Below are 27,658 nucleotides of genomic sequence, written 5' to 3'. Positions count from 1 at the left end.
TTTAGGAATGCAGATACCATAATCTAATCGTCATAAACAGCTCCCACACTCCGGGCAGCTTGCCTTGACTACTTCCTTCACCACTTCCTACGTCACGGACCCGTTTTCCTCCCTTCCCATAGAATTTTAGGAATGCAGATACCTACCTAAATCTTATCGTCTTAAACAGATTCCACGCTCCAGACAGCTCACCTTTACTACTTCCTTCACCACTTCCTAAGTCACGGACCTCAAGCTAGTGTCGTCATTTGATTATATTTATGATCCATACCACCGTTTATGTTCTAATATCTGTGGAATAATGCTATCAGCTATTTATGTATTTACTGCATTCAAAAGTCAACAGCTGATCATATGTCTTTGTTTATGTGTCAAATACTGCTTCCATAAGGATTACATTGAAACTTTGAGACCCAGTGGGGCGGATTCCTGAGAGACTTTTTTAACGCCATATAGATGTTGGCACTCACCGATATGGTCTTTATCACCATGCAAAATTTGAAAACGATTGATTCAGCCGTTTAGGAGGAGTTTGCGTATTACGAAATGCATAAAAGTCGACGTATAAGAGCTTCGCTCGCTCCGCTCAAAAAGTATATTAAATGTAAATGTATAATAACATAATACAATTAAAAATGATAGAAGAATAGCTGGTGATAAAAATTAAACAGAATCTTAACTGTTAACTGAAGCAGTGTTTTGGGCCAAAGCTGGTAGGTCGGTCAAACTCGTCGCCACCTTCTTCTCCCCGCTCTTGTCAACCCAGAACACTCTGCCATCCTGGGTCCAGACGTTTCCCACGCCGAACCTTGCCACCGTCTGCTTATACAGTTGCTGGCGAAGGTGCGTCAGGTCCTCCTTTTTCTGGTTTCTTGCCCTATAACGTCTCTTCTACTGCGTCTTCCTTCTTTCTTTTTGGTAACTTCAGTAAGAGGCTCGTTTCCTTCTTCCTCCTCGGTGACGTAAGGTACAATATCTCTTGCCGACCCCGAACTAGGGATTTCAGTGACAAAATGCGTGTATGCTTCTGGGATTACACCTGCTTTAAGTGCTTAAGTACCGTACATCAAATCGTTTTTCTTGGCGCTGGAAACCGGAAAAGGCTCGGTCTACTTCGGACTGAGAATTTTTTGTTCCCAGACAAATGGCGTCTCGGAATCCATTCGTACATCAACAGTCAAAAACTCTATTTCCTTGTTAAGTTTGTACTTGTATAGAATTTCAAAGGGGTTTGCTTTTTGAAACCCGAACCACTTTACCTTTAGCCAATTCACTGTTTCTTTTTTGGTGTTATGTTCTGTTGTGCACAGATGTTGTATGTCCTAAACCTAACCTAAATGTAAAATAAAATGTGGACATACTATAAGAGTGCACTTGAGATCATCAGATTTTTGGACATACTACAAGATGAAAACCAAAGAGATAGTAGGCCTTGTATTTTCATGCACAATCATTGCAAGTCCAAAGATACTATATCTGTGCTCTAAAGGAGTTTCTCTCTGTTCAGCTGGTACTGCAATCATTGTACATGCTACAAGTGTGCAGGATAAAATTACATCATACCAAAGTGAACATTTATATTAATTTTTCCTATTGTAATATGGACATACAATATGTGTGAAAGATGAAGACTACAGCTTTCCAAATATATAAAAATGTCAAAAGTGAAAAAAAAATTGGACATACAATGTTTGTGCATATAACCATCGATTTGTTAGTTCTGCTCGTTTACATAAAGATGTCTTTTTAATCTAACAAAATTAAGTACCTGGGGACCAAGCTTTGCTCGGAGAAAATCATTAGTTCACTCTGAAAGCAGTCTTAGTATCGGAGATACATAAATCTGTTCCCAAACTCCACACGGCTCGCCTTTACAAAGTCCTACACCATTTCCTACGTCATGGACCTGTTTCCCTCCATTCCCATAGCACTTTAAGATTGTAGATACCTTAATCTAATCGTTATTAACAGTTCCCACACTCCGGACAGCTCGCCTTGACTACTTCCTTCACCACTTCCAACGTAGCGGACCTGTTTTTCTCCCTTCCCATAGCATTTCAGAATTGCAGATACGTTAATCTAATCGTCATAAACAGTTCCCACACTCCATACTAATCGCCTTTACTACTTCCTTCACCACTTCCTACGTCGCAAACATGTTTCCCTCCCTTCCCATTGCATTTAAAGATTGCAGATACATTAATCTAATCGTCATAAACAGTTCCCACACTCCGGACAGCTCGCCTTGACTACTTCCTTCACCACATCCTACGTCGCGGACCTGTTTCCCTCCCTTCCCATTGCATTTAAAGATTGCAGATACCTTAATCTAATCGTCATAAACAGTTCCCACACTCCGGACAACTCGCCTTGACTACTTCCGTCACCACTTCATACGTCGCGGACCTGTTTCCCTCCCTTCCCATAGCATTTTAGGATAGCCCATACCCTTATCTAATCGTCATAAACAGTTCCCACACTCCGGACAGCTCGCCTTTACTACTTCCTTCACCACTTCCTACGTCACGGACCTGTTTCCCTCCCTTCCCATAGCATTTTAGGATTGCAGATACCCTAATCTTATCGTCATAAACAGTCCCCACACTCCGGACTGCTCGCATTTACTACTTCCTTCATCACTTCCTACGTCACGGACCTGTTTCCCTCTATTCCCATAGCATTTTATGATTGCCTTTACTACTTCCTTCACTACTTCCTACGTCACGGACCTGTTTCCTTCCCTTCCCATAGCATTTTAGGATTGCAGATACCTTAATGTATTCGTCATAAACAGATCCTAGACTTCGCACTGCTACCCTTGACTACAATGTCTCGAGTAATCTTAAGTATAATCAATCTTTGGTATAATCTTTGCTCAATATTAACAAGTGATGTTTTTCCTTTTGTACTGTATTTGTAATTTGCTAGTATACTGTGGGTAGTTGGTTTATTATGAACACGTGCTACAACTTCAAGTCTTTTGTTTACCTTTTCCTTGTTATTTAATTCAACCAACATGGTTACTTAGCAACCCATAAGACTAATGTTAAAAAAATGTGACTTTCAGTTTCGTTTTTCTACGTAATTAGATTTTTGTTGGCAGTTCTAACTGCATGAAACTTGTTTTTAGGCCAAAAATAAACTATTTACAAGATTTGAAGAAAATCGTCGGAGCCGTTTTCGAGATCTTTCTGCAAGCAAGCAAGCAAGCAAGCATACATACAAGCAAACATTGCTCGTATTAGAGTATAGGATTATTCTCGCCAATTTATTTATCTGGCCAGGGGATAAGATTCTGGAGGGAAAAATTCCTACATCTTTGGTCCAAGCCCTAGTTATACGGTCAGGGAGTAAAATTCTATCTGAGTGAAATCTGTCTCTTTTCATCTGACTCCAGAATCCACGGGGGTAAAATTCCAGGGGGATAAAATTCCGGTGACTCGTAATTTGCACTGGCTGTATTCGGCTTACAATATTTAGGCGGTTTGAGTGAAAGTTCCCCCACCACTTTTTTGTTTTTAATGTATGTTGCTAGATCAGTTGTTGAGCTATTATTTTAAAGGTAAGGGTGAAATGGAGGGGATAGATTTCTTCCTAAAACAGCCTAAATGTTTTGAACGAACTACGTTGTAATTTATTTCCAACAATAAATAAGTATACAAAGTACATAAATTAAAACAGCTGATTTGAAAGTACCTACTGATTTGAAAGAAGTAAGTATATTTCATGACTAGGGCCTAAAGTGACTCTTTTTGACCCGAGGTCACGGAAAATGAGCGTGGGTTGAAAAGACACTTTTTGCCTGTGTGGTGAAATAAATTACCAATGTAAGGTAATGCTGATATTAAATTAGTAATTACTGTGACCCCTCTTATTGCATTATTAATTAACAAACTAAGCTAGAAAACAAAATATTTTTTATGTAAGGATAATCTCTCAAAACGACTTCCAGTTTGTGTTCAATTCTGCTAATGCAAATAAGCAGCTGTTTAAGTGATTCAATCATTCCGTCTATTACCATTGTGTTACAGTACATTATAATATTGATATGTCAATCCATCGACAACAATAGGCCCTTACCTAATAAATCAATTGATAAAATAATTTTGATCGATACGATTGCCACAAACAAAATTTACAATTGTTAAACAGCCGATTTTCATAGAGAGTAAAAATGCTTTACATCCACAACGCATGCTTTAAAAATGGCTTTTTTTGCTGCAGTATGACGAAAACTTAAATATCTGATTGGCTCAGTCAATTTCGTTCACTCTAGCAGTTCAGTATCCTATTATTGCTACAGTATTTTATGCCTAGCACTGCTACTTCAACACAAGTAAGGTATTAAATAATCACAATTAATTGTACAGAGTTACAGTATATTTAGTATAAATCACTAAGATTAACTTAGTCAGAATCATGTTCCAAGGCAATTAAATGTCTTTTAGGTACCCCTCCCTTTCTGTCACTCAAATAAAACACTCTGGTTTTCTCCCCTCCTACATCCGTCTGTATACCCTTAGATATTGTATCAGCGTGTCGTAGAGGTTCCGAGAAAATTGACCTGCACATGTTCAGCTGACGTTCGAGCATCAGAGATTCCAACTGCATGTTATATTTCTTTATTTCCAAGCATTCCAATTGGAGATCCATTATTCGACCCCTCCTCTTTTTCTCAGATGGATCCATTTGGTGAGATCTACTACCTACCAAAAAACAGATATTGAATTAAAATAAAACTAGTGGCACGTAGGGACAAAAGTCCCCAAAAATCAAAACAGTCAACTCATTATGTAATGGTCTTCTGAATGATGGTAATACTTTTTCTTGCAGAATGTTTAGAGAATATGCATTATGCACTATATTCCTTATTTCTGTTCTGTTCCTTTGAACTGTTCCACGACTTGCAGGCCGTCCCCTGCCATGCACAGTTGCACAAAAGATAATTCATTTTACCAAGTCATCTATGACACGCAGTAGCTCTAAACATTGTAAGTTAATAATTTTTAGATCTGGTGAAATCAGAATTCATCTAAATTATTTGTTGGTTAGTAAACAAACTTCACACAATCACACCTATAGCGTCTTGTTTTCCTGGTCAGGAACCGATGAGCCCTCCTTAATCCCCCACTCCTTCACAGAAGAGGTTCTCATCGGTTCCTGACCAGGAAACTGAGACGCTAGTCAATCACACCCACTATCAACCGAATTAAAAGCAGAATAAAAATGATAATACATCTGTTAATCACTAAGTGTGTTATTTGTATGGAAACCTACCCAAACACAAAATGAGACCTTCCCTTCTCTTGAAGCATTTGAATACGCAACGGTAAGCTAATTTGAAAGGGAAACATGCAGCTTATTTTAAAAATAGAGGAATTGACCTCAAAGAGAGAAAACCACAATAAGGTCATTTTCACAAAGCACTAGAACAGTAAAAGCCTCTAAAATTTTTGTTAGTTTCCTAATTTTATTGACCATGCAACTGTTCACCAAAATAATGTTTCCACCATTGCTTTTGTAATAATAAAATACTTATACCCTAACTGTATGAATAAATCAATGTTTTCCACTGTAAATTGTTGATAAAACAGACATTAAAATGTGCCAAATTTTCTGTGTTATGTTATTAAATATGAAGACAGTAGCAGGGTAGAAGACATGCTATTTTGTGAAGTATTACTGTCACATAAAACGGCCAAAGACATTTTTTTAGGTTGAGCAAGATCAGGATTATAACGAGTGTATGGAACTTTGTACCGATGGAGCCGCTACAATGATCAAGTGCCACACTGGTGCTGGGTGCGTAATAGTTAAACAAGTGGTTACCTACAGGTTAGCAACAACCACTCATTGCTATTTACACCGAGAAAGCAGTTTGTATCTTAGCCAGGACCATTTATTTCATTAACCGCACCAAAGTATCAGAAAAATCCTTGTTTTTACAGTTAATTACTTCTGCCGCAGCAAAGCAGCAGACTAATAAAATTTACAATTGCTTAGTTGGATTTTCACTTAAATATTTCCTTAAAATTGTCAAATTTATTTCCTATTTAAATATGGTAACATTAAATTTTATGAGTACCGTACAATAGAGCGTCAAAAATCCAAACCAATTGGGACTGTAGGTAGATCAGATTACCGATTTGTTCGGATTTTCAAACATAACCTTCTGCCTAAATGCCTAATAGGCACATAATTAGGTCTACAGTAAATAACATAAAAACAATGGTTTTTGTACTTCCTACAATGGCACAATGGTTACAATGGTATTTTCAGTATATTACTGTAGTTCTTTTCTTGAAAAAATAGGTAGAGTTTATACATTGGAGACAAACAAAACGCTGCTAATGGCTCAGCGCATTCACTCATTTCCCCACCGGGCGCGAGAGAGGGAAAATCAGAAATATTTATTTGTCATTGGACATTACAAAAATGCATTGACAATTGTCATGTGTATATAGCATGGCTACAGTCAGGCTAGACATTACAACTAACATGTCCAATATGTTAATTTTTTTTTTTTTTTGGTGTCAGCTCTGTGGATTACCAACAGTATGGAGTGTGATTTAACAATAAATACATTTTGTAAATAAATATGAAAATTTAACAAAGAATTGAAATGAAACAATGAAACAAAGAAAAACAAAGGGGGGTTGTTTGGTCCACGAAATTGTAATACATCTATTGTCTCTGTGCTAATTCAATACTTTAAAACCCTCAGGAGCAGTTCGGATTTTCGAACGTACACTGTAATTTAGGTACTCAAGTTTGCTGCTTCAGGGAATGCAATAGTGTTTTTTAATTGAAGAGTAATAATCACAGTTAAATTTATCTTCCTGTTGGATGGTCCATACTAAGTTTAAATCTTATGTTTTTTTTTGAGCTCCACAAAATTGTTTAGAAAGAAATTATGTTTTGGGGATCAAAAATGAGAATAACTAATTTTTCTCCCATAACTCTCGTTCCCACAAGTCCACGCTGGTTCGAGAACTTGTTAGAATAAACGGAGATTTACACGTTTGTAGGTACCAAATTTATTCAAATTCGGAACCGATTTTAACGCGAGCTAAGTGTCCCAACTGTTACATATGTAAGTTATGTATGTAAATATGAATTTGAACAGATGGTATTTTTGACCTCCGGGGGACGGACACATATATATGTATGTAAATGTGAATTTGATCATGGTGATTTTGGCCTCTGGAGACATCAAAGCGAAAAAGTATAAATCGATCCCAGGTCCAAACCTTACCATTAAAACCTACGCTAATAGCTTACCTCGATACTCTTTTCTAGGTGAGTTTTCCACTTGGTTGTCATCTGTTGCAGTTTGGTCATGAACCTCTTCTGTGTTGTTGTAGTTCTGCTCTTCATTGCCTTCGTTTTCCGAGACAACCCCGTCCTCACCAACAATGTTGAGGACTAGTCCCTCTAGGCCCCCTAGATCTGTTAGTTTTGTTTTCCGGATGTCAAAGGGCTTTACTTCTCTGTGATGATATTCATCCTAAAAAATATCATTCTAAGTTATATAATTCTATACCGGTACTTAATAATTCTATTTGTAAGACAGCAACTGTTAGTAAGATTAAAAGTTACCTCTAAACTACCAGTTTATCTTTTACCCCATGGGGGATTGATGGCGTCGTTATAAACACAAACTCACTTACACATACAACATACGATTAACATATAACTATAACAGAGGCTGTAGACAGGCATTATTCAGCCTAGGCCTAATGGAGGGTCTTAAATGAACTCCAGCGAGTAGTAGGCTTTGTCTTTGAGATAGTAGACTTCAACAGCAATTCTACGGGAAGCCTAACCTTTAGAAATCTTTTTGCCTAAATATCTTGACAACTTTGTAGGACTACTGAATAACTTCAACTGGATGGATCTGCTGTGCTAAACCTACTTACCTTCTGAAAAAAAAAACTAATCTGTTTTTGACCAAATTGACTTTTAAGAGTTTTTCAAGCCTGACCATTAAAGACAATAAAATACCCCCGCAGCAGCCAACCTGTTGAATAAGCAAATTCCCCTTTGTCTGAATTGATTTTCAATTCAATCTACCTACCTATTTAAATAACATTAGGTTTAACCGAGTACCTAGGGTTGCTGCTTCAAGGAAACTAATAAGTGTATTTTTGGTAAAATATTAATAGCTTAGTAAATAAAATAAATAAATTTGCCACATTTGATCAAAATCTATATCTATAAAAGAGGAACTATGTATGTATGTGTGTGTGTGTGTGTATATACGTTATGGACTCCGAAACCGCTCGACAGATTGTAATGAAACTTTCAGGCATTATTGAGCATCTTTCAAGGATGGTTCGAGTGAAGTTTGGTGCAGATCCGTCAAAAGGGCTCTGCCCCAGAGGGTTTTAAGTGGGCCAATGTCAGACTTTTTGATCTACAATGTTTACAAATAAATATAATTTAAAAGCAGATGTTTACTTTCACCAACTGTTTTGTAGGTTTGAATAATCACAACATTCTATATTTAGCATTAGTCATGATTTGAAATAGTGCCACAGTGTTTCTACAGATTGCAACACAGAAAACTATTTTACTTTTGAATATTTAACATTGGAGAATTTAAACGTTGTTAAGTGCACAGGTGTGCTGCGATTGGGGTTTAATACATTTGGACTTATTTAAAAGTAAAATAGTTTTCTGTGTTGCAATCTGTAGAAACACTGTGGCACTATTTCAAATCATGACTAATGCTAATATAGAATGTTGTGATTATTCAAACCTACAAAACAGTTGGTGAAAGTAAACATCTGCTTTTAAATTATATTTATTTGTAAACATTGTAGATCAAAAAGTCTGACATTGGCCCAATTAAAACATAAAAACCTTTATCAAAGTACTATATTATAAACAATAAAAGGGATGACTTTTTAAAATTTATGACAACAGCTAATTTGCAACCAAAAGGTGAGTGAGCGTAGCGAACGAACATCAACCTGGAGGCGAGTAAGCGTAGCGAACGAGCTAACCTGAAAACAAGTGAGCGCAGCGAACGATTTCCAACCTGAAGGTGAGTGAGCGTAGCGAACGAACTTCAACCACAACGTGATTGAGCCATGCAAATACTTATGAAGTTAAGCGGGGCAAAGCCCGCGGGTACAGCTAGTATATCCATAAACTAGCAAACTACAACATTTTACAATATTCTCCCATAAGAATAACATCTATCTGGATATATTAATTACGTAAGCCGATTTTGCGTCAAAATTGTGGGCGACTTGGAAGTCGTAGAACGACGGGAGAGGGCTCAAATTAAAGGTCTCGATCCTGTGACGGTGGGAAAAATAGTGAAATTCCCTAAATTTTAACACAAAATTGGATATAATGTAAAATGTTCTCCAAAAGAAATGCATTAGAAGCCATTTACTGCTGATTTTTGTTTACTTCAATACAGCTGATCGTGATTAATCATCAAACCAGTAAGCAATATACATTTGGATTAGGGCCTACTCAGTTGCCAGTCAATTCTGCAATGTACTGTATACTACTGTATATAAAACCAGGGATAACTTTAGGCCTACCTATAATAATAAATATTTTTTAGTTACGTCTTAGAATGTTGAAATCAATTATTTTACTGTGCAATTGGCAAACTTGTGTATTTTTAAGTAAATTAGTTAAGCGTATGATAAGTAGTAGAACCATAGGAAATGACTCAAATCAAAGGAATTGTAAGCTTTTTTGTAGAATTGGAAGAAAAGATATTAAACTTAGAATGGCTGAAAATAATTATGAAGTTTTTTTCTTCTAACTTAACGGTTATTGTTGTGTTGAAGGAATGTTCAACATGAAATAACTACATTGACTAAATAATAATCGATTCAAGATTGTTGAAAACTTCTGCTTTGTTTTGATTTCAAAACATTTGTTAAAGATTTATTCTACACTCGTTTGTATAGGTACTTACTAACATTTTTAATTTGAGATTTATTGTGTGTTTACAAAAGGAGCATGCACTTAGAAATAATAACTGGGTCGGGGTGCTAATTTAGCGGTTTTAACTAAGAACTAAGCTTATCTCAACACACCTTTATTTGCCTTTTCATGACGAAGACAATTTCCAATATTTTAATCAGGAAAGCCTTTTTATTATCAAAAGACCAAAGCTACCTTAGTAAACTAATATTTATTCACAAACATGTTTGCTGCCTTTAGCAGAGTTAAACCTTTGGAATAATTTAAATTATTTATTAAAAATAACATCAACAAAAGCAAACAAAGACAAACAACAAACTATTTTTTACACAAAAGATATGTTGTACTGGGATATATATCTGATATGTATTAGATTTATTTAAGTTTGTTTATACTGTATTACAATAGTTTGTTTTACATTTGAGCTTTTCAGGGACTTATGTCCCTTCAAGCCACTAGTGGAAATTTAAAATTAAAATTTTTTTTGAATTTTCTCTTACCAATAACCGTAAAAAATACCTTGATATACTAATTTATTTGTTTTTAAGCTCTTTAAAGAGAAAAATTGGGAATTTTTGTGTTTTGAAGGCCAAAAATTATAAAAACCATTTTTTACCCCATAAAACCCTGTTCCCATGGTCGGATCATGATGGTTTGTGAACTCATTCGAGTTTACCCCACTTTTAAACCAAATTTTATCAAAATCGGACAAAAATTACTCTCAAGTTATCACTTTTACAGACGTATATATCTATATATATAATTCTGTAAGACCAAATTTTTACCAGAAAATTGTGGACGTGTGGTAAGTCGCAGAATCGTGGGAGGGGTCTTAAATTAAAGGTCTTGACCCCAGGGACTCGGGAAAAATAACAGAATTCCCATAAAGTTACCAGAAAACGAGATATAACGTAAAATATCCACCATAAGAAATGCATGGGGACTGAAAAACGTCTGCATTCTATCAGCTGTTACTTATTTATTTGCAATGTTTACATTTATTCTGAAAGTCAATGTTGGTAAATAATGTTTAAAAATGAATTGTGTTTAATTTTTTTTGTTTTCCGTTTTTATAATGAGTGAAGTAACTAGACAGGGTAGGGGAAGACCTGCAAGACGTGGAAGAGTGTCCAGGAATTCAACAGACTTAAGAAATGCAAAAGAGAACGTCATGTAGGGCCTAACTGTGAAAGAAATCCAGAAACTGTTTTACACCCTATCTTTAGAAGAACGCTGGAAAATGAGTTGAGTGTTGTTTCTCACAATCTAGGTCCTCTTAAAGCACTTGCATGCATTGTGGCGCATTTCACTTCGCAGAGGAGGCCACAAATGGAAATTTCAACGCATGGGCAATGCCACAACCACAAGTAAATGACACCCTGGGTCTTACTGTCTTAAAATTCAGGGACAAATTCGGGGAGTTGCCCTCATAATAATTTTAACCTTTACATTTGGTTCTCAAAATTGAAACTATAACAGAATTCGTAAGATTACAAAACAAATCTTCAATTTTAAACTAGAAAAGATGTGCAGTGTTTGGCTGTATGGTTTCAGCTCTGATTCGTCGTTCTCCGGGCTCAGGCCAAACCGTGTGCACGTTTCCATTTGTTAATATGTTGTGTTATTGATTTAATCATTATTTTACAATTGTATTTCATTGACACATCAGAAGTAACTAATATACGACTCCAAAACGGAAGGAAAACCAAGATATAAAACAAGAAACACTGTTAATTTTAAGTAACATAAAATTGATAATTAATTTTAAAAACATATTTAGAATATTTGTCTTTTTATATATGGTTTTTTTGTAGTATAAATTAGGGGCTATGGCCCCTACAGGCCACTAGTATTTATATAAATCTGAAAAATAGAATAATAGAGCTACTATATATAATAGAAGATTAAACATTAGGCCCTAATAAACTTAGTACCTACCCAAGTAAAAATTATTTATTAAAATATTTACTGACTATAGTTTAGGCTCTAAGGCCATTTTCAAAGTCAATCGCTATCATACAAGCGGAATACCCGTGCTTCGCTACGGAAACTTTCACATTGTTGATATTTTTAATAAATTAGTGTTTAAGTTCCAACAGCCTTCAGTCAACAATTCAGCTACAACCGGTTTTGCTCCAATCGATGTAATATCAAAGCAGCTATTATAATGTCTCACCCGGTCCATAAAGTGTGTATGCTCAGGGTGGTTGCCCATGACCAGACTGCATAAAGGTTTAGGTAGGTGCTGCAAAGGTAGTAGCTGCACTTTAAGCTAGGATTATACTAGGACGCTAGCGGGGCATTAAATCAAATAGGGGCGATTATACTAGGGATTCCAGCGTCAGATGCTAAAAAAGCCACAGGACGCTCGATTTTGAGCCTCCCAGCTCGGAGGCTGAAATTCAAGCGTCCGGTGACTTTTTGCCTCCCGGGATGCACAAAATCGGTTGTGGGGCATTGGTTCAAATGTGGCACATTATACTAGGCGGCTAGCATCCGAGACTCTCTCTTTCGACATGTGCGCGAATATAGGGAATAAGCTATTAGCTTAGGTCGTATGGTAAGACCTGGACCCGGGACCAATCTACTTTTCAATTTGATGTCCCCAGATGCAAAAAACACCATCCGTTTATATTGATTTAAATATTATATATATGTCCGTAAACGCGATAACTTGAGTAGGCCTAATTTTTGTCCAATTTTGATGAAATTTGGCTTAAAGGTGAAGGGCGGGATAAACTTCCAATGAGTTTGAGAACCACCATGAACGGACCTTGGGAACGGGGTTTTATGGGGTAAAAAAGGGGTTTTGTAATTTTTGACACAAAAAATTTAAAACACAAACTTTCCCAATTTCTCTCTAGACAATTTTCATTAGCTTAAAATCAAATAATTAAGTACCTATATTAAAGTTTTTTTGTACGGTTATTAGTTACGGAGAAAATTCAAAGAAGTGTAAATAAAAAATTCCCATGTTATTCTTATAGAAAATACTTATTGTTAACTGTTGGAATTTGCTCATGTATGGATATATTTTGATCAAACTTGGCCAATTTGTTTTATACTATGCTATTAATATTTTACTAAAAACACACTTTATTAGCCTCCTTAAAGCAGCAAATCTGGGTACTCGTTAAACCTAATGTGATTTAAATATATGTGAACAAAAAGTGATAAAACATTGAAATAAAATGGCAGTCCAAGAGGCTAGCATCCCAACACAAATCACGTAATTTTCGGCTCATTAACAGCATTCAGCTACATAATTTTGATTCATGTTCGTTAAAGTGTCCTCTATCTGTTGGCATTATTGGTAATATGGATCGCAGACGTATTTTGCCGCAAAACGGCCGGTAATAGATTTTAGCGGGTGCGCGCACAACTTATTGCTGATTTTACCCCCCTTAAAACCTACTCCTCAGGTACATAATGTTGATACTGTCGTGTCCGTTAAAGTGTCTTCTATCAGTTGGCACCATCGGTAATATGAATTGCGGACGTATTTTGCCGCAAAACGGCCAGCAATAGATTTTAGCGGCCGCGCGCACTACTTATTGCTGATTTTACCTCCCTTAACCTACTCCCCAGGTACATAATGTTGATACTGTCGTGTCCGTTAAAGTTTCCTCTATCTGTTGGCATCATCGGTAATATGGATCGCGGACGTATTTTGCCGCAAAACAACCGGCAATAGATTTTAGCGGGCGCGCGCACAACTTATTGCTAATTTAACCCTCCGAGTGTCCCTAGTTTTGGCATTAATGTTTGCCTATTTTTTGCGCATTTGCAAGGTTTTATTAAAACAGATCTGAGAAGCTTAAAAACAATGTTAATTATACTGTTCTATATACCATTTTGTTTGGAAAATCATGGGCTTCAATATTATACATAAAACATAAGGAACATTTGTTTCAAAACATTTTTTTAGGTAAAAAAAAAAATATTTTGGAAAAAAAAAAATAAATAAGTTTGCGCTCAATGAAATTGTATAAATTATAGGCCTATAACTCGCTCAATGAAATTGTATAAATTATAGGCCTATAAATATTTGAAAATAGCCACTTTGTTCTAAATTTTATGAGTATTACAAATATATAATAAAATCAGGAAGTAGATTTGCAAATAAATAAGTTATGGGCAAAAAACAGATTTCAGTACATAGCGTTTAGCTAAGAATGCATAGCCTAACCATAGCTAGGAATCTGGCTGATAATTTACATCAATATCACTAGCCTACCTACTTCTTCAGGATCATCAACCAGCCCTTCAAAATCACTTAAATCTTCTTATAATGCACCACGTAGCCTATATCACTACTTTTGATTTTTAACACTAAAACAATGATAAATGTAATAAAACACATCAGTCATCGGTGCGAGGTTAACCAAGCTGTTTGTTTACAAATACGCACGTCAGCTGTCTGCTACAATTATGATCGGCTCGAGCAAAAAAAGCGCTTAGAGACAGACCTCGGGAGAAAGCTTAGAACCTGCCAAATAAAACGATACCTAACTTAACTCAATCCAGTTCAATCCGATTTTGTCACTCATAGAGCCTTTGCCGTAAACAGTGTTTGTGAGTCGAAAAATCAACACAAAACACTACACAAAGTGTGTTATGTGTCGATTTTCCGACACATAACACTCGGAGGGTTAACCTACTCCCCAGGTACATAGACTAATTTTGATACTGTCGTGTCCGTTAAAGTGTCCTCTATCTGTTGGCATTATCGGTAATATGGATCGCGGACGTATTTTTGTCGCAAAACGGCCAGCAATAGATTTTAAGTAGCAGGCACGCGCACTACTTATTGCTGATTTTACCCCTTTTAACCTACTCTCCAGGTACATAATGTTGATAGGTACTGTCGTGTCCGTTAAAGTGTCCTTTATCCGTTGGCATTATTGGTAATATGGATCGCGGACGTATTTTGCCGCAAAGCGGCCAGCAATAATTTATTATGGCGCATGCACTACTTATAGCCGAGTTATTGCCAGGTTCACACAAGTACTAGAGGCATTACAGTAATAAACTTGAAAAAATCGAAGTAAAGTCAGTTTTTGTGGCAGCAGAAAGATTTTTGCACCATTATTTTCAGGTAAAAATCATCCTTTCAATTTCAATCGTTCATGTTTGTGTTGGTCAGTCAATTCACAGTAAAGTTATGGCGACAGCGACCAGCCGACAAGAGGCATTACAGTAATAACCTTCAAAAAATCGTATTAGGCCTAATTTCAGTTTTTGTGGCAGCAGAAAAGTTTTTGCACCATTATTTTCAGGTAAAAATCTAGTTTCGAGTGATTATATAACTTACTAAGTTATAGAACGCTTGGTCACCCCCATCTAAATAATTTCCAATCAAAAATCGTGTGTAAACCCTAAAATGCATAGCCTATTAGGCCTAACCCAAATTTCAAACAGGGTGACTCATCTTGGACTTGGTTAGGTACACTATTAGGCCTGGCAAAATGTATGATACTGGTTAGGCCTTAATAAAATAGGCCTACACTGTAGCTAAAAGTGATTTAGGCCTAAGTAAGATAAAAAACTGAAGCATCATTGTCAGGTTACATTGGCCAGCTAATCTAGCCTAGGCCTATTGTTTACCAACACTAACACTTGCCTTTGTTGTTGTTCTCCGGATGTCCGATACCGGTATTCTCTTTCTAGCACTCACACTGGCTCTAGGGTGGGCATTATCTTCAGACAATCCACCATGAGGATGCTTTCTAATAACATGCTTTTTCAAATTAGTGACCGTAGTTCTGTAGGATAACCTTCTCTCACAGACATTACAAGAGGCGATTTGATTCTTTCTATCAATCACTGTGAAATGGTCCCAGACTACACTTCTTAATGCCCTGTGTTGGGGCCGGAATGAAGTTTCTTCAAAATCAATATCAGCTCCTGAAAATTCATTATCGGACATACTTGTGTTTACTGTTTATCTGAAATATAATAATAACTTAATTGAATGTAGGTTTAATGCATTAAAAAAACGCAGAGGTATCTAGATTTCCACAGATTAGGCCTAGGCCTACTTGGGTGGGTTAGAAAATAACAAGTTATCGTTACAGTTACCGGCTCAAAAAACAGTCACAGTCACAGTAGTAGTAACAGATTACGCTTTTACCCTATTACACATTACACTGCCACTGCACACTTATTTATTACAACAGGAACCAGGAGGAATAGAATGCAGAATCCATTGTTCCAATGGAACCAAAGATTTCAAATCCATATTTTCAAAACCAAGCCAAAATTCTTGTTCTCTTCCTCCTTTTTTGGTCAATTTCAGTTAGACTATGCAGCTGCGTAGGTTACTGTTTCCAAACTGATCATACTTCTTTGTGTGTGTGTGTGTGTTTCTACGTTGTGTTTCTTGATGCTTCAATGCTTCCTTCTTTTTTTATTTATGTTATTATATTTATATTTCTGATGAAAAGTATTGGTAAGTCACACCAGATTTCTTAGTTTGATAGTTATTATTTTATTCCAAGAAACTGCAGAATTGCATGTAAGTTTAACGGAATGTCTTGGGTCTTAGTAATCTGCTTCACAGAAGATTACGATGATGACTTGGAGGACTACATGATTTTGCCATGATGATGATGATAAAATATTTTAGTTCCATGGAGATCTTCAAGATTCACTATGTGATAGTGGGAAAGGATGATGTTTCTGAAACCGAGTGCGATCTTCTGCGATTTCTCTGTGATTGCGGGTTGTGGGAAATATATGTTACCTCAATTACTTCATTCGTCACCAATACAAGCGATGCCGGATAGGTCGTGTCAATATTATTACTAGATACTAATAAACACTTTCTTTAGATAATTCGAGCAATATAGGTACACTAGTACTTATTTAATACGCAAGCAGGTTTTTTGTGACAATTACTCCTCCGAAACTACTGAACCGATTGTCATGTTTTTGGTGTCATTGGAAAGAACATAACGTGTAACGTGATGTTGTGCAGGAAACTTTCTTTTTAGGAAAATAATGAGAGAGTGATGCCCTGGAGCCCGAGCCCTTTAAAGTTTCGTATTTCTCCATAAGATTAAAATTGGAAACAACAATTGTTATGAAACTCCAGCTCATGTCAGAAATCAAAAGTGAGAAGAAGAGCGTTAATTGTAAACAGCAAACAAGTTTGCTAATTTAACAGTTTGCTACAAACATTTGCTGACTTGTTTGAAATTCGTTTTAAATAACGTCTGTAATACCATAGATAAAACATACGAATTCGAGCAACAGGGACACTAGTTTTCTCTTATTTTTCAATGTTTCTTCAAGTTAACCATGACGTTGAAATCAACTGCTTAGTTAAACAATTCTAATAAGTTATTAGTACCGAGTTATTAGCCATGCTCGGTTTTAAGTTAAAATTGGGTTTAATCGTTAAAATAAAATAATATTGTAAACGAACATTTTATAATTTTTAAACGAATTTCCCTATAGGGAAGTAGTTATTACCGTAGGTCTCATTGTAAGACCTAGGCCCGGGATAAATCGGTCCAGTGTTCATTTTGATGCCCCCAGAGGCCAAAAATATATTTATCCATATATATACATATTTAATTATATAAATATACGTCATATTCCATGAATTTATTAATCTTAAAGAAAAACCTCCTTCCCTTAACATCAAAATTATCACCTGTTCTTTAAACAAGAAATATCTAATAATGTTTGTAAATAAAATAAATTAATAGGTTAGGTACCTAATTTTCTGTGATCATGGCATTAATGTCCAAAACACGCGTAAAAATTGTTTTTAGGGTACTTTATTGGTATTTTAATTTACTTAGTAACACATATATATATTAATGAATAATACACCATAGTACCCTTTTTTAAATTATTTTTAATGACTTAATATAGTCATTAAAAATAATTAAAAAAAGGGTACTATGGTGTATTATTTATTAATATTAATTACACTAGCCCTAAACGTGAACAATATCAAATACAATATATATATATATATATATATATAAGGCATACACATAAAAAATATATGCGTGTATCCGTGAAGACGATAACTCAAATAATTTTTTTTCCGATTTGATAAAATTTGGTGTGAAGGTGTAAGGCTGGATAAACTTAAATGAGTTCACGAACCAGCATGATCGTACCATGGGAACGGTGTTTAACGGGGGGTTTTATGGGGTAAAAATGGGGTATTGTCATTTTTTACCCTTAAAACACAAAATTTATCAATTTTTCTCCAGACATTTTTAAAGAGCTTAAAAAACAAATAATTTAGTACATCAAAGTGTTTTTGGTTACGGAGAAAGTTAAAAAAAAAGTTCATTTAAAATTCCCATGTTAATATTATGGAGAGTATTGTATTGTAAAATGTTGTAGAGTTGGCTTGTTTATGGATATATTTGATCAAACTTGGCAGATTTATTTATTTTATACTAAGCTATTATTATTTTAATAAAAACACACTTTATTAGTTTCCCTGTGACAGCAAACCTATGTACTCGGTGAAAATAAATGTTTAATAGATTAGGTAATTGAAAATCAATCCAGGCAAATGGCAATTCGCTTAGTCGGCAGGTTTGCTGCAGTGGGGTGTTTATTATAAACCAAAGACAGACATTTGATCGCTGAAATAATAACAACCCTGTAATGTAAAGCATGCATTAAAACAAAAATAAGAAACATTCTTATAAGCTTGCTTAGGTTTAAGTGCTACTCGCGCAGAATTTTCGTCCCTCTAGGCATTGAAATCCGCTGTACAACTTTTAGTCTCATTAAAGATAGCAGATAAAAATATGACACAAAAATCATATTTTTTCTAAATGGCTTGCGACAAAGATTTTCCGCTTTTTCGATACAACTTCTAAAGAAATTGAGATTCTGTCTGTTTTTTTCCATTGGGATTTAACATACGGTAATAGTTGTATGCCAATTAAAACCCCTAGATGTAATTAGTTTACTTGGATGCCTCAGTTTCTTCAGGGATTAAGTTTTGGCGAGAGAGGGTTAAGTAAAATAATCAGTATTTGATCGGAACAATTTCCCCCTATATATCGAGTAATCTTCAGTCTAATATTAATCTTTGCTCAAAAGTTACAACTGATATTTTTCCCGTGTTACTGTATTTTGTAATTTGATAAGTATTCTGTGGATGGCTTGTTATAAACACATGTGAGTAGTGACAATTCTTTTGTTTACTTTTTCCTTGCTATTTTGTTCAACCATCATAGTTACTTAGCAACCCATAAGGCCAATTTTAAATGTTTAAATTTTCAAATGAGTTGTGTAGCGAAATACAAATTTTTCTGAGGTAGGGGCTTTCACCAATAAAGCTTTTAGGGTTAGTTTAGTTCCAAAATTTTGTAAAAGTCCTTCCACTGGATTTCGAGATATAGAGACAAACAGACATAGCTCGTATCTGAGAATACCAAGGATTATTTTAATTGCAGATTAAGAACTTCAAATACAAATTTAGACCTTATGGCTAGCGTTTGTATAATTCAGAACACAAAATCAAATCAGTTGAAAAAAGGCCAATTTTAAATGTTTAAATTTTCAAATGAGTTGTGTAGCGAAATACAAATTTTTCTGAGGTAGGGGCTTTCACCAATAAAGCTTTTAGGGTTAGTTTAGTTCCAAAATTTTGTAAAAGTCCTTCCACTGGATTTCAAGATATAGAGACAAACAGACATAGCTCGTATCTGAGAATACCAAGGATTATTTTAATTGCAGATTAAGAACTTCAAATAAATACAAATTTAGACCTTATGGCTAGCGTTTGTATAATTCAGAACACAAAATCAAATCAGTTGAAAAAATTATAACTTTAAACTTAGAAAACCAGTGTCGCTAATACACAGAACACTTCATACAGAATTGAGTTTATAATAAAAAAAAATGTAATATAATTATTCAATTAGATGAATTTCCCTTTACACTGTAAACACTCTCTCAGAGGATCATGCACATAATTCAAGGAGTGAATAATTACGATATGTAAACGAGTGAGTGGAGCTCCCTTTGATGTCAAAGCAAAGACAAGTGGACATTGAGAACATAAGATAACCAGCGGCTCACTTAATTCATTAATTACAATACCGGCCATGGCTCGTTATATGTAGTTCATTTCAAATTTAAAAGCAATATAAATGAAACTCACGTTTTATGTAGGCCTACAACTAATTTTGGCTTTTATTATTTAAGTTTCATTGGAATTTCAATTTATTATGATATAAATTTTCCTGAATACAGCTGTCCAAATTATGTAAACTATGAAATACCCCCGCCGCAGCGAACCTGCAGACTGATGTGATTTTCCATTTACCTGGCTGGATCTCTACTACAATATTCCCTGAAAAATTTCAGATTTATTAATAACATTAATTTAAATAAGTACCTAGGTTTGTTGCTGCAGGAAAGGTGCGTTTTTGATTGAAATGTTGATAGCTTAGTATGAAAAAAACAAATTTGCCAAATTTGATTCAAATATGTCCATAAACGCAAACTACAACAGTTTATTAATTCTCCATAAGAATAACATAGGAATTTTAAATTTAAAGTTTTTTTTATAAATTACCTCCGTAACATTAGGCTTACAACAACGCTTCAGTATACAAAATTAATTCTTTTTTTAAACTCTACAAAAAGGTCTGGAAAGAAATTCCTCGTTCCCATAGTCCGATCATGCTGGATCGCGAACTCGTTCAAATAAACGTAGTTACCCGTGCTTTACACGTTTGTACAGAATTTCATCAAAATCGGACTGTATTATGTAGGCCTATTTGGCTAGGCTGTGAATTTCTTGTTGTGAACACATGTTACATTACAACACAAGTCTTTTGTTTAATTTTCATTGTTATTTTGTTCTACCAAAATAAATAGTTACTTAGCAACCCATAATATAAGGCCAATGATAAATTTTATAGTTTTTAAACGAGTTGTGTAGTGAAATACGAATTTTCCTGAGGTTGTGCCTGTCGCCAATCACGTTTTTAGGACTTAGAAGTCTCTAATTCCAAATTTTAGTCAAAATCATTCCGCTGGATTTCGAGATGTATACTACAAACATAGCTCGTATAAGAGTATAGGATATGATAGTATAGGATCACGAATACTAGAAAAACCCGGTATGGATCATAAACATAACAAATTACGTTTTTGGCCCAAAAGTAAACAAAACCATATGTTAATTAATCCTATTAGTTTAGGGGGTTTGTTTACTTTCGGGCCAAAAACGTCATTTGTTTCTGTTTATAATTCATACCGGTATTTTTCTAGTATTCGTGGATAGGATAGGATATTATGTATACCGGGTGTCCAAAACCACCCGTACACCCCTTTCAAAACGTTGGAAACATTTTCTTACAAACAAAAAATAATACAGAACTAGCTAAATTGGGTAGGTCTACCAAATGGTGATAATTTAAAATCCAAAATCACACCGGAAGTGGCTTTTTCAGATCGGAAGTTGACTTTTTTAAATGTAAGCTACCAATTTTGATTACAGAATCGGATTCTACGTTTAAAAATACATAACTTTTAAAGGGGTGTACGGGTGGTTTTGGACACCCGGTAGATGTTTATGTTGTTCATATGTTTGGTGTATCTTTTAACACATGTTGTCGTTTTTAGTAGACTATAGGGATATGTAATTTTATGTCAAAAATATATTTTAATTAAAACAAAATATAATAAATCAGAAATTTGTATTGCCGGAAACATTACATAAATTTATAGACCTATAGACCATCGTCAGGTACCATTGATAGACTATTATTAATTTAGTAGGCCTAATTGACCAAATTACTTGGTTATGAAGCGACTTCTAAATGCGTAGACCAATATTCAAATTGAGTATATGAATTGTATACATTTGAAAATCCACATACAGACAGACAGAAATCCAGGCATTTTATAACCATGTTTATACCTACTATTTTTGTTTATTTTTTGACCTAAGGAACTACATTTTTCCAGGGAGTTTGTATAGATGATACAACTAACGTAAGATGCGTAGTTAGTTTCAAGATACTCACAAATTTTCCTATTAGATAAGGACCATTATTAACACTGTAATATAAACGTTTAACACGAAAGGACACGTGCATATTTGTATCTTTCTTTTCCTCTTTTCTACACGTTGTCTAGACTAAAAGTGGAGCGCCCCGCCGCGCCTTATGCACAATCTGTACAATTTACATGTTCATTACCAACCTGAATACGTGTATCAAGCCAAGACTAATTACATTTCTTGTTCCTACACGTTTCACTGTCATTTGTCAAGTTGTACATGAACTTTAAGTCGATGTTCGTATACTTTAGGTAAATCTATCTATCTATATTATTAATACGCTACATGAAACTTTGGAAACAATAAGGCTTTTTTGTTTAAGATTTAACCCCACATACTATGTACCAAAATGATCGTCTAGGTGAGTAGATTTGTAAACTGACCATACATTTTTTTAAAGTCCCTTTTGGGCTCTGCCCCAGTGGCCTTTTAAGTTCCCATGTTATACTTACGAAGAACACATTTGTTTACATTATGATCACCTGGATAATTTAATTGCTGTTAATATTTTAGTTGCAATTGGGGAGTCGCTACTGAAATCGCTAAAATTGTTATTTTAACTAATTTTTACATTGTATCAGGCTTTTATACTTAAAAAATACCTAAAACAAAAAAAAAACAAAATTTTAATAAAAAATATATTTTTTTATGTGCCCTAAAAGTGGGTTTTATTGTTTTTTCGGAACATTTTTAAAATTGATATTTAAAGAAAACCATAAACCTTACACAAATGGAAATTGTATACTTTTGTTCAGCATTAAATTTACTTTAATATCACGTATTTTTATTGTATTACAGAAACATTTACTTTTTTTAAATAACAGCAAATTTTAAGAACATTTTTTAATTTTTTAAAATTTTTTGTTAATTTAAATATAAAAAAAATTTTACCAAATGGATTCAAAATACGTGTTCTTTTAGGTTTTTATATGCAAAAGGTGTGTACAAAATTTCAGAACTGTGGCTCTAGTAGTTTTTTTGGAATATAAAAGTTTTTAGGCTGAAACATGGAAAACACAACCTTCGGGAAACAGAAGATTTCCGGCAAATGTGTTTTACTATACAAAATAATTAGCATTTTTTTAATAAAAAACCATTTTTGGTAATGTTTTTTTTTACAATGCCATGGTAACAAACAAATAAGAATTCAAAAAGCTATAAACTAAAATTTATTTAGGGCTAAGTTGTGAATAACATATGCACATACCTTTTTATAAGCCTTTGGTTACATTAGCCTACTTGTCTTTGTCGCACCGTAAAACAGTTTGTTTTATTTTTTTCTCCTAGGTACATGTATGTAAAAATGATTTTGGGTGGTTTTTATTATGTAAAAAGATATATATAATAATTTAGGAACAAAAACAAAATTTTGAATTTTTGAAGATTTTTCTCTAATTTGAGTAGTGACTCCCCTTGGAAATGTGTGCTACAAACATTTAATGACTAGGTAGAAATGAAATATTTACTATTTGAATTTGGGTTGGCGTAAATATTACTATGGAAAAAAGTGAGAAAGCCTGGACAATTTGATATACTAAAAAGAAAAACTGCGGATTCTTTGTATTAACTATTCGAATAAATTCTTTAAATTTGTAATCCCTGGGAAATATTCTAGTTCTACCCCCCTTTGAAATTATCATCTCTATTGGCAGTCTGTTTCCCTGTATGTAAACTGTTTAACCTATAATGTCAAAAGTCGGTTCGTATTTGCTAGTGCGTGGGTGTTGTCATTACTTTTTGTCGGAAGGTCATTAACAGAATGCTAATGGTTCATCATAAGATCCTGATAGAACCATCCGTCCTGACACAAGTGAAATCAGAGCTTTACAAGCGAATTCTTGTAAGATGCGACACAAGTTAAAACCACATTTCATTCTTACTGTTCTACATTTATTTTGAAACGTATAATGGAATTAATCAGTTTTCATTATCATAAAAAGCAACATTAATTTGTTGGGTTTTTGTTCAGACCTTTAAACACCTCTAAAAGTACTTATCACATTAGATTCGTTGCAATTTTGTATGCTCCGAATTTTGAAATATAATAGAATCCATTTTTTATGGTGTCAGAACTCGAGAACGAGTGCACTGAATTGGATGATTATTTTTTTTTGTGTTACTCTAGTGCCAGTGGAAGGGTTTTATGCAAGGAAATCTATAATCCACCCAACCGTTATTTAGTAAATTTGATTAAGAAAAATTGCCTTTACATTAGCATTAGCATTGGAGGAAATTGTTTTAATAAACCGTAAGATACCATAACATGTATTAAAAAACATTTGTTAATTTTCATCCAAAAGGTGAGTGAGAGTAGCCAAAAATATTCACGGGTTGCCATGTTGGTGACAAAATAACATCAAAATATAAATAGAAAATCTAAACAAATGTAAGAAATTCCAATCAGACGTTGTATTTACACCGTGGGGGTGAAAATAGAGAAGTTTGCACAATACATTCTTTTAATTGAGTTTTTGACCATGGGGCGAGCTCTAGTTATATTTAAAAGGTTAATATGATCTAAAATGTAAACCCACATATATTCCTGAAAAAGGATCCATAATTAAATCACTCTTACTACGCAGTATCAACTGTTGTTTACTGTTGTGGCATTTGAGAAGGATTCAGTGCGGATGCTTCGCACGGGTCGGATAGTTTCAATATATTATTGAAGTTGGCTCTTTAAAAGACAGGTGACACTATGAGATACACCATAGCCTTCTCTAGTACACGCTACACACTACACACTATACGCTATGGATACACACCAATCACACACCAATGGAGAACACCTCAATATACGGTGTTGGTGTTGTCGTCTGGCCCCAGAGAAACAATTCCTTATCTTCGACCATAGAACAAACCTACCATTGCCATAATAAACGTCCATGGCTCAAAGGTTGCAGCAAAGGTAAGTTTTTAGCTGTAAGCCGTTTATTTGTGTTGAGTTTTACTTGGATAAATGGTTTTAAATGAATTGGTTTGGTTATGTAGGTAAATATGTTGAAATTGTTTAAAAAATACGAATTCATGAAATCATACTATGTGTTAGAACTCGTGTGAAATAAAGAACTTTTACAATTATTAAATAATAAAGAACTGATTTTATTCTGATACATAACAATATTTCATAACATTTTTATTTAACTAAATTGTTATGTTCTTGATCACTTTCTTAAATTCTTACTACAACTCTACTCAATTGTTTAAATAAATTAAAATAAACCATCTGTTCATAAAAACAAAGACTAACAAATTATTATATTTGATGTTGATTAATATTGAAATTTGTATTATATAAAATATAACTCGATTTCCAACACTATGAATGAATACCTTGTAATATTACTGTCTAAGTTTAAACATCTTAAAGTACTTCAGGTAAAATTTGTTTAACAACTTCGATCCACCGTACTATATTTTCTACTTCAACTTCCAGCAGGCCAGCAAATATCCACCCTTAATCCAATAGCTGATTAAAATTGAACGATGTTCTACAATAATGTTTCATTGTTAAAATATTCTAGGCTATAGTTTACTTAATCAAACCACGATCGTTTGAACATTGCTCAGAAATAACTCTGGTTTATTCAATCTATTTAGTAAGTACGAGCTAAATTCATAACACCATTCTGGTCTGTTAAACAGCAAATGAAGTCCAAGCTTTGGCAGGTGCATTTTCCCACGCTCTTAGCATCACCCATCCCTATCTCACTGAGTTCCTTCCCTTTGTAAAGATACTTACTATACTGTCTCCTAAAAGATCCTTATCAGCTACCACTGCCTCCTAAGATTTCCTTTTTAGTTACTATTGCCTCATAAAAAATACTTATCAGTTACAAATGTTTTCTAAAAGATCCTTATCAGTCACCACTGCCTCCTAGAAGATAATTATCAGTTACAACTGTTTACTAAAAGATCCTTATCAGCTACCACTGCCTCTTAAACAATCCTCATTAGTTACCACTGCCTCCTAGAAGATACTTATCAGTTACAACTGACTCCTAAAAGATCCTAATTAGTTACTACTGTCTCCTAATATATACCTATCAGTTACAACTGCCTTCTAAACGATCATTATAAGTTACTACTGTCTCCTAAACGATCCTTATCAGTTACCAATGCCTCCTAAACGATCCTCACCAGTTACCATTTCCTCATTAAATATCCTTTTTAGTCACCATTGCCTCATAAAATATCCTTTTTAATTACCAGTGTCTCATAAAATATCCTTTTAGTTTCCACTGTCTCCTAAAAGCTCCTTTTCAGTTACTACTACCCCCCAAAAAGATACTAATAATCAGTTACATATCAGTTACAAATAAAAATCAATGTTTCATTGAGCCACATAGTATGCGGGTACCAAATACTGTTTTATGCCCTACTAATTTAAATCGTGCCAAACTGGTAGGTAAATGTAAGCTACAACATGGGTCGTGCTTAGAACTACAATAACATGGTTGAAGAAATAGGAAATCAACATTATCATTCTATGTTATTACAAAGTCGGTGCTTTCGGTGATGAAAACTGTAATTACTATTTCTCGATAAGCGGAAACGCCATCACCTTTCGTTAAAAAATCTCTCATTATTGAATAATGGGTTTAATATTGTGGGTTATAGTTTTAAAATATTGAAAGGCCTTTAAAAATCACTGATTGTTAAACAGCTTGATTTAAATTGACTTAATTTACAAAGCTAATTGTTTATTGTACCGAAACCGTTTTATACCTCAGGATTTTACAAACTTGATCAAGTTGGCAACAAATCTTGATCAAGTTCAACGCTCCATATTTTATACTTGCGGAAGGGTTTCAGCAAAGTTTCACGTTAAATTGTAATATCGTTGTTAAGTTTAACTTGCTTTATGAAAGTTTCATTTTCTCATTAGCTCTTCGCTCTTGACCATCTTAACAACTCAACAACTACAATGCTTCTTAAATAAATTTATTCTCTGATTTGGATTTTATTAAATCAAAGTAGTGGGTGGTCAACTATTTTACAGGTTGAACTAGCTAGGGTTGAAAAATATAAGTAAATATTACTTAAAGTTGACGTAACTACGGTTTATCTAGGCCACACAAATTTGAAATACTGTACTGGTAAAATATAATTTTTATTGTTTCTGTGTTAAACAAAATTGAATAATAATAACTGTGGTGTGACTGGCCATTCAACGAAAGTATACTGTTTAAGTAATAGGCCTAAACTATGCAATTTCCACACCACTAGGCTAATATGTATTCAGATCTGTCTACATTTGAACTCGGTACTATTTGTTACAACACTTGTAATATGTTAATTTATTGAAATTATGATTAATCTATAAGTATAAAAGAGGATGTTTGTATATATATGTATATGTATATATATATATATATATATTTGTTTGGCAGTGATAAACTCAGACACCGCTGAACCGATTGCCACGAAACTTGGTACATACGTGTAGAATTTCATGGAATAGGTTTATACACCCTCAATTTCGTGATCCGTCCAATCGGCTCCGCCCCAGTGGCTCTGGAGTTTCCCATGTTAACCTTATGAGAAATGGAATTAATGAATCCTAACAGCTGTTTCAATTAAACAAGTTGGTTCTGTTCTATGATGTTCAATAGCATTAAAGTTACAAGGATTACCAACAGG

The 27,658-nt window shown here is 34.4% G+C and overlaps 1 protein-coding gene across 1 annotated transcript; it reads right to left on the bottom strand.

Moving 5' to 3' along the window:
* Positions 1–4,368: 4,368 nt before the first annotated feature.
* On the bottom strand, positions 4,369–16,102 carry LOC128990231 (uncharacterized). The gene is made up of 3 exons (XM_054412530.1): positions 15,578–16,102; positions 7,282–7,507; positions 4,369–4,706 (listed from the first exon to the last, which is right to left on the bottom strand). The coding sequence occupies exons 1-3, from the start codon at positions 15,881–15,883 to the stop codon at positions 4,408–4,410; spliced, it is 831 nt and encodes a 276-aa protein (XP_054268505.1). The 5' UTR covers positions 15,884–16,102; the 3' UTR covers positions 4,369–4,407.
* Between the last annotated feature and the right edge of the window lie 11,556 nt (positions 16,103–27,658).

Source organism: Macrosteles quadrilineatus, unplaced genomic scaffold, assembly GCF_028750875.1.
Source record: "Macrosteles quadrilineatus isolate MER2022 unplaced genomic scaffold, UCM_ALF_1.0 Scaffold_3__2_contigs__length_128488019, whole genome shotgun sequence".
In the NCBI taxonomy this organism is placed as follows: domain Eukaryota; kingdom Metazoa; phylum Arthropoda; class Insecta; order Hemiptera; family Cicadellidae; genus Macrosteles; species Macrosteles quadrilineatus.
This window is presented reverse-complemented; position numbering and strand designations above follow the sequence as displayed.

Bases quoted from the DNA above. Each gene is read 5' to 3' on its own strand.
- LOC128990231 (XM_054412530.1), bottom strand. From the start codon at position 15,883: ATGTCCGATAATGAATTTTCAGGAGCTGATATTGATTTTGAAGAAACT. The intron at 7,508-15,577 runs GCAAGTGTTAGT...GATATTTTTTAG, and splicing joins TCCGGAGAACAACAACAAAG to GATGAATATCATCACAGAGA. The intron at 4,707-7,281 runs GTAAGCTATTAG...GTTTTTTGGTAG, and splicing joins ACCTAGAAAAGAGTATCGAG to GTAGTAGATCTCACCAAATG.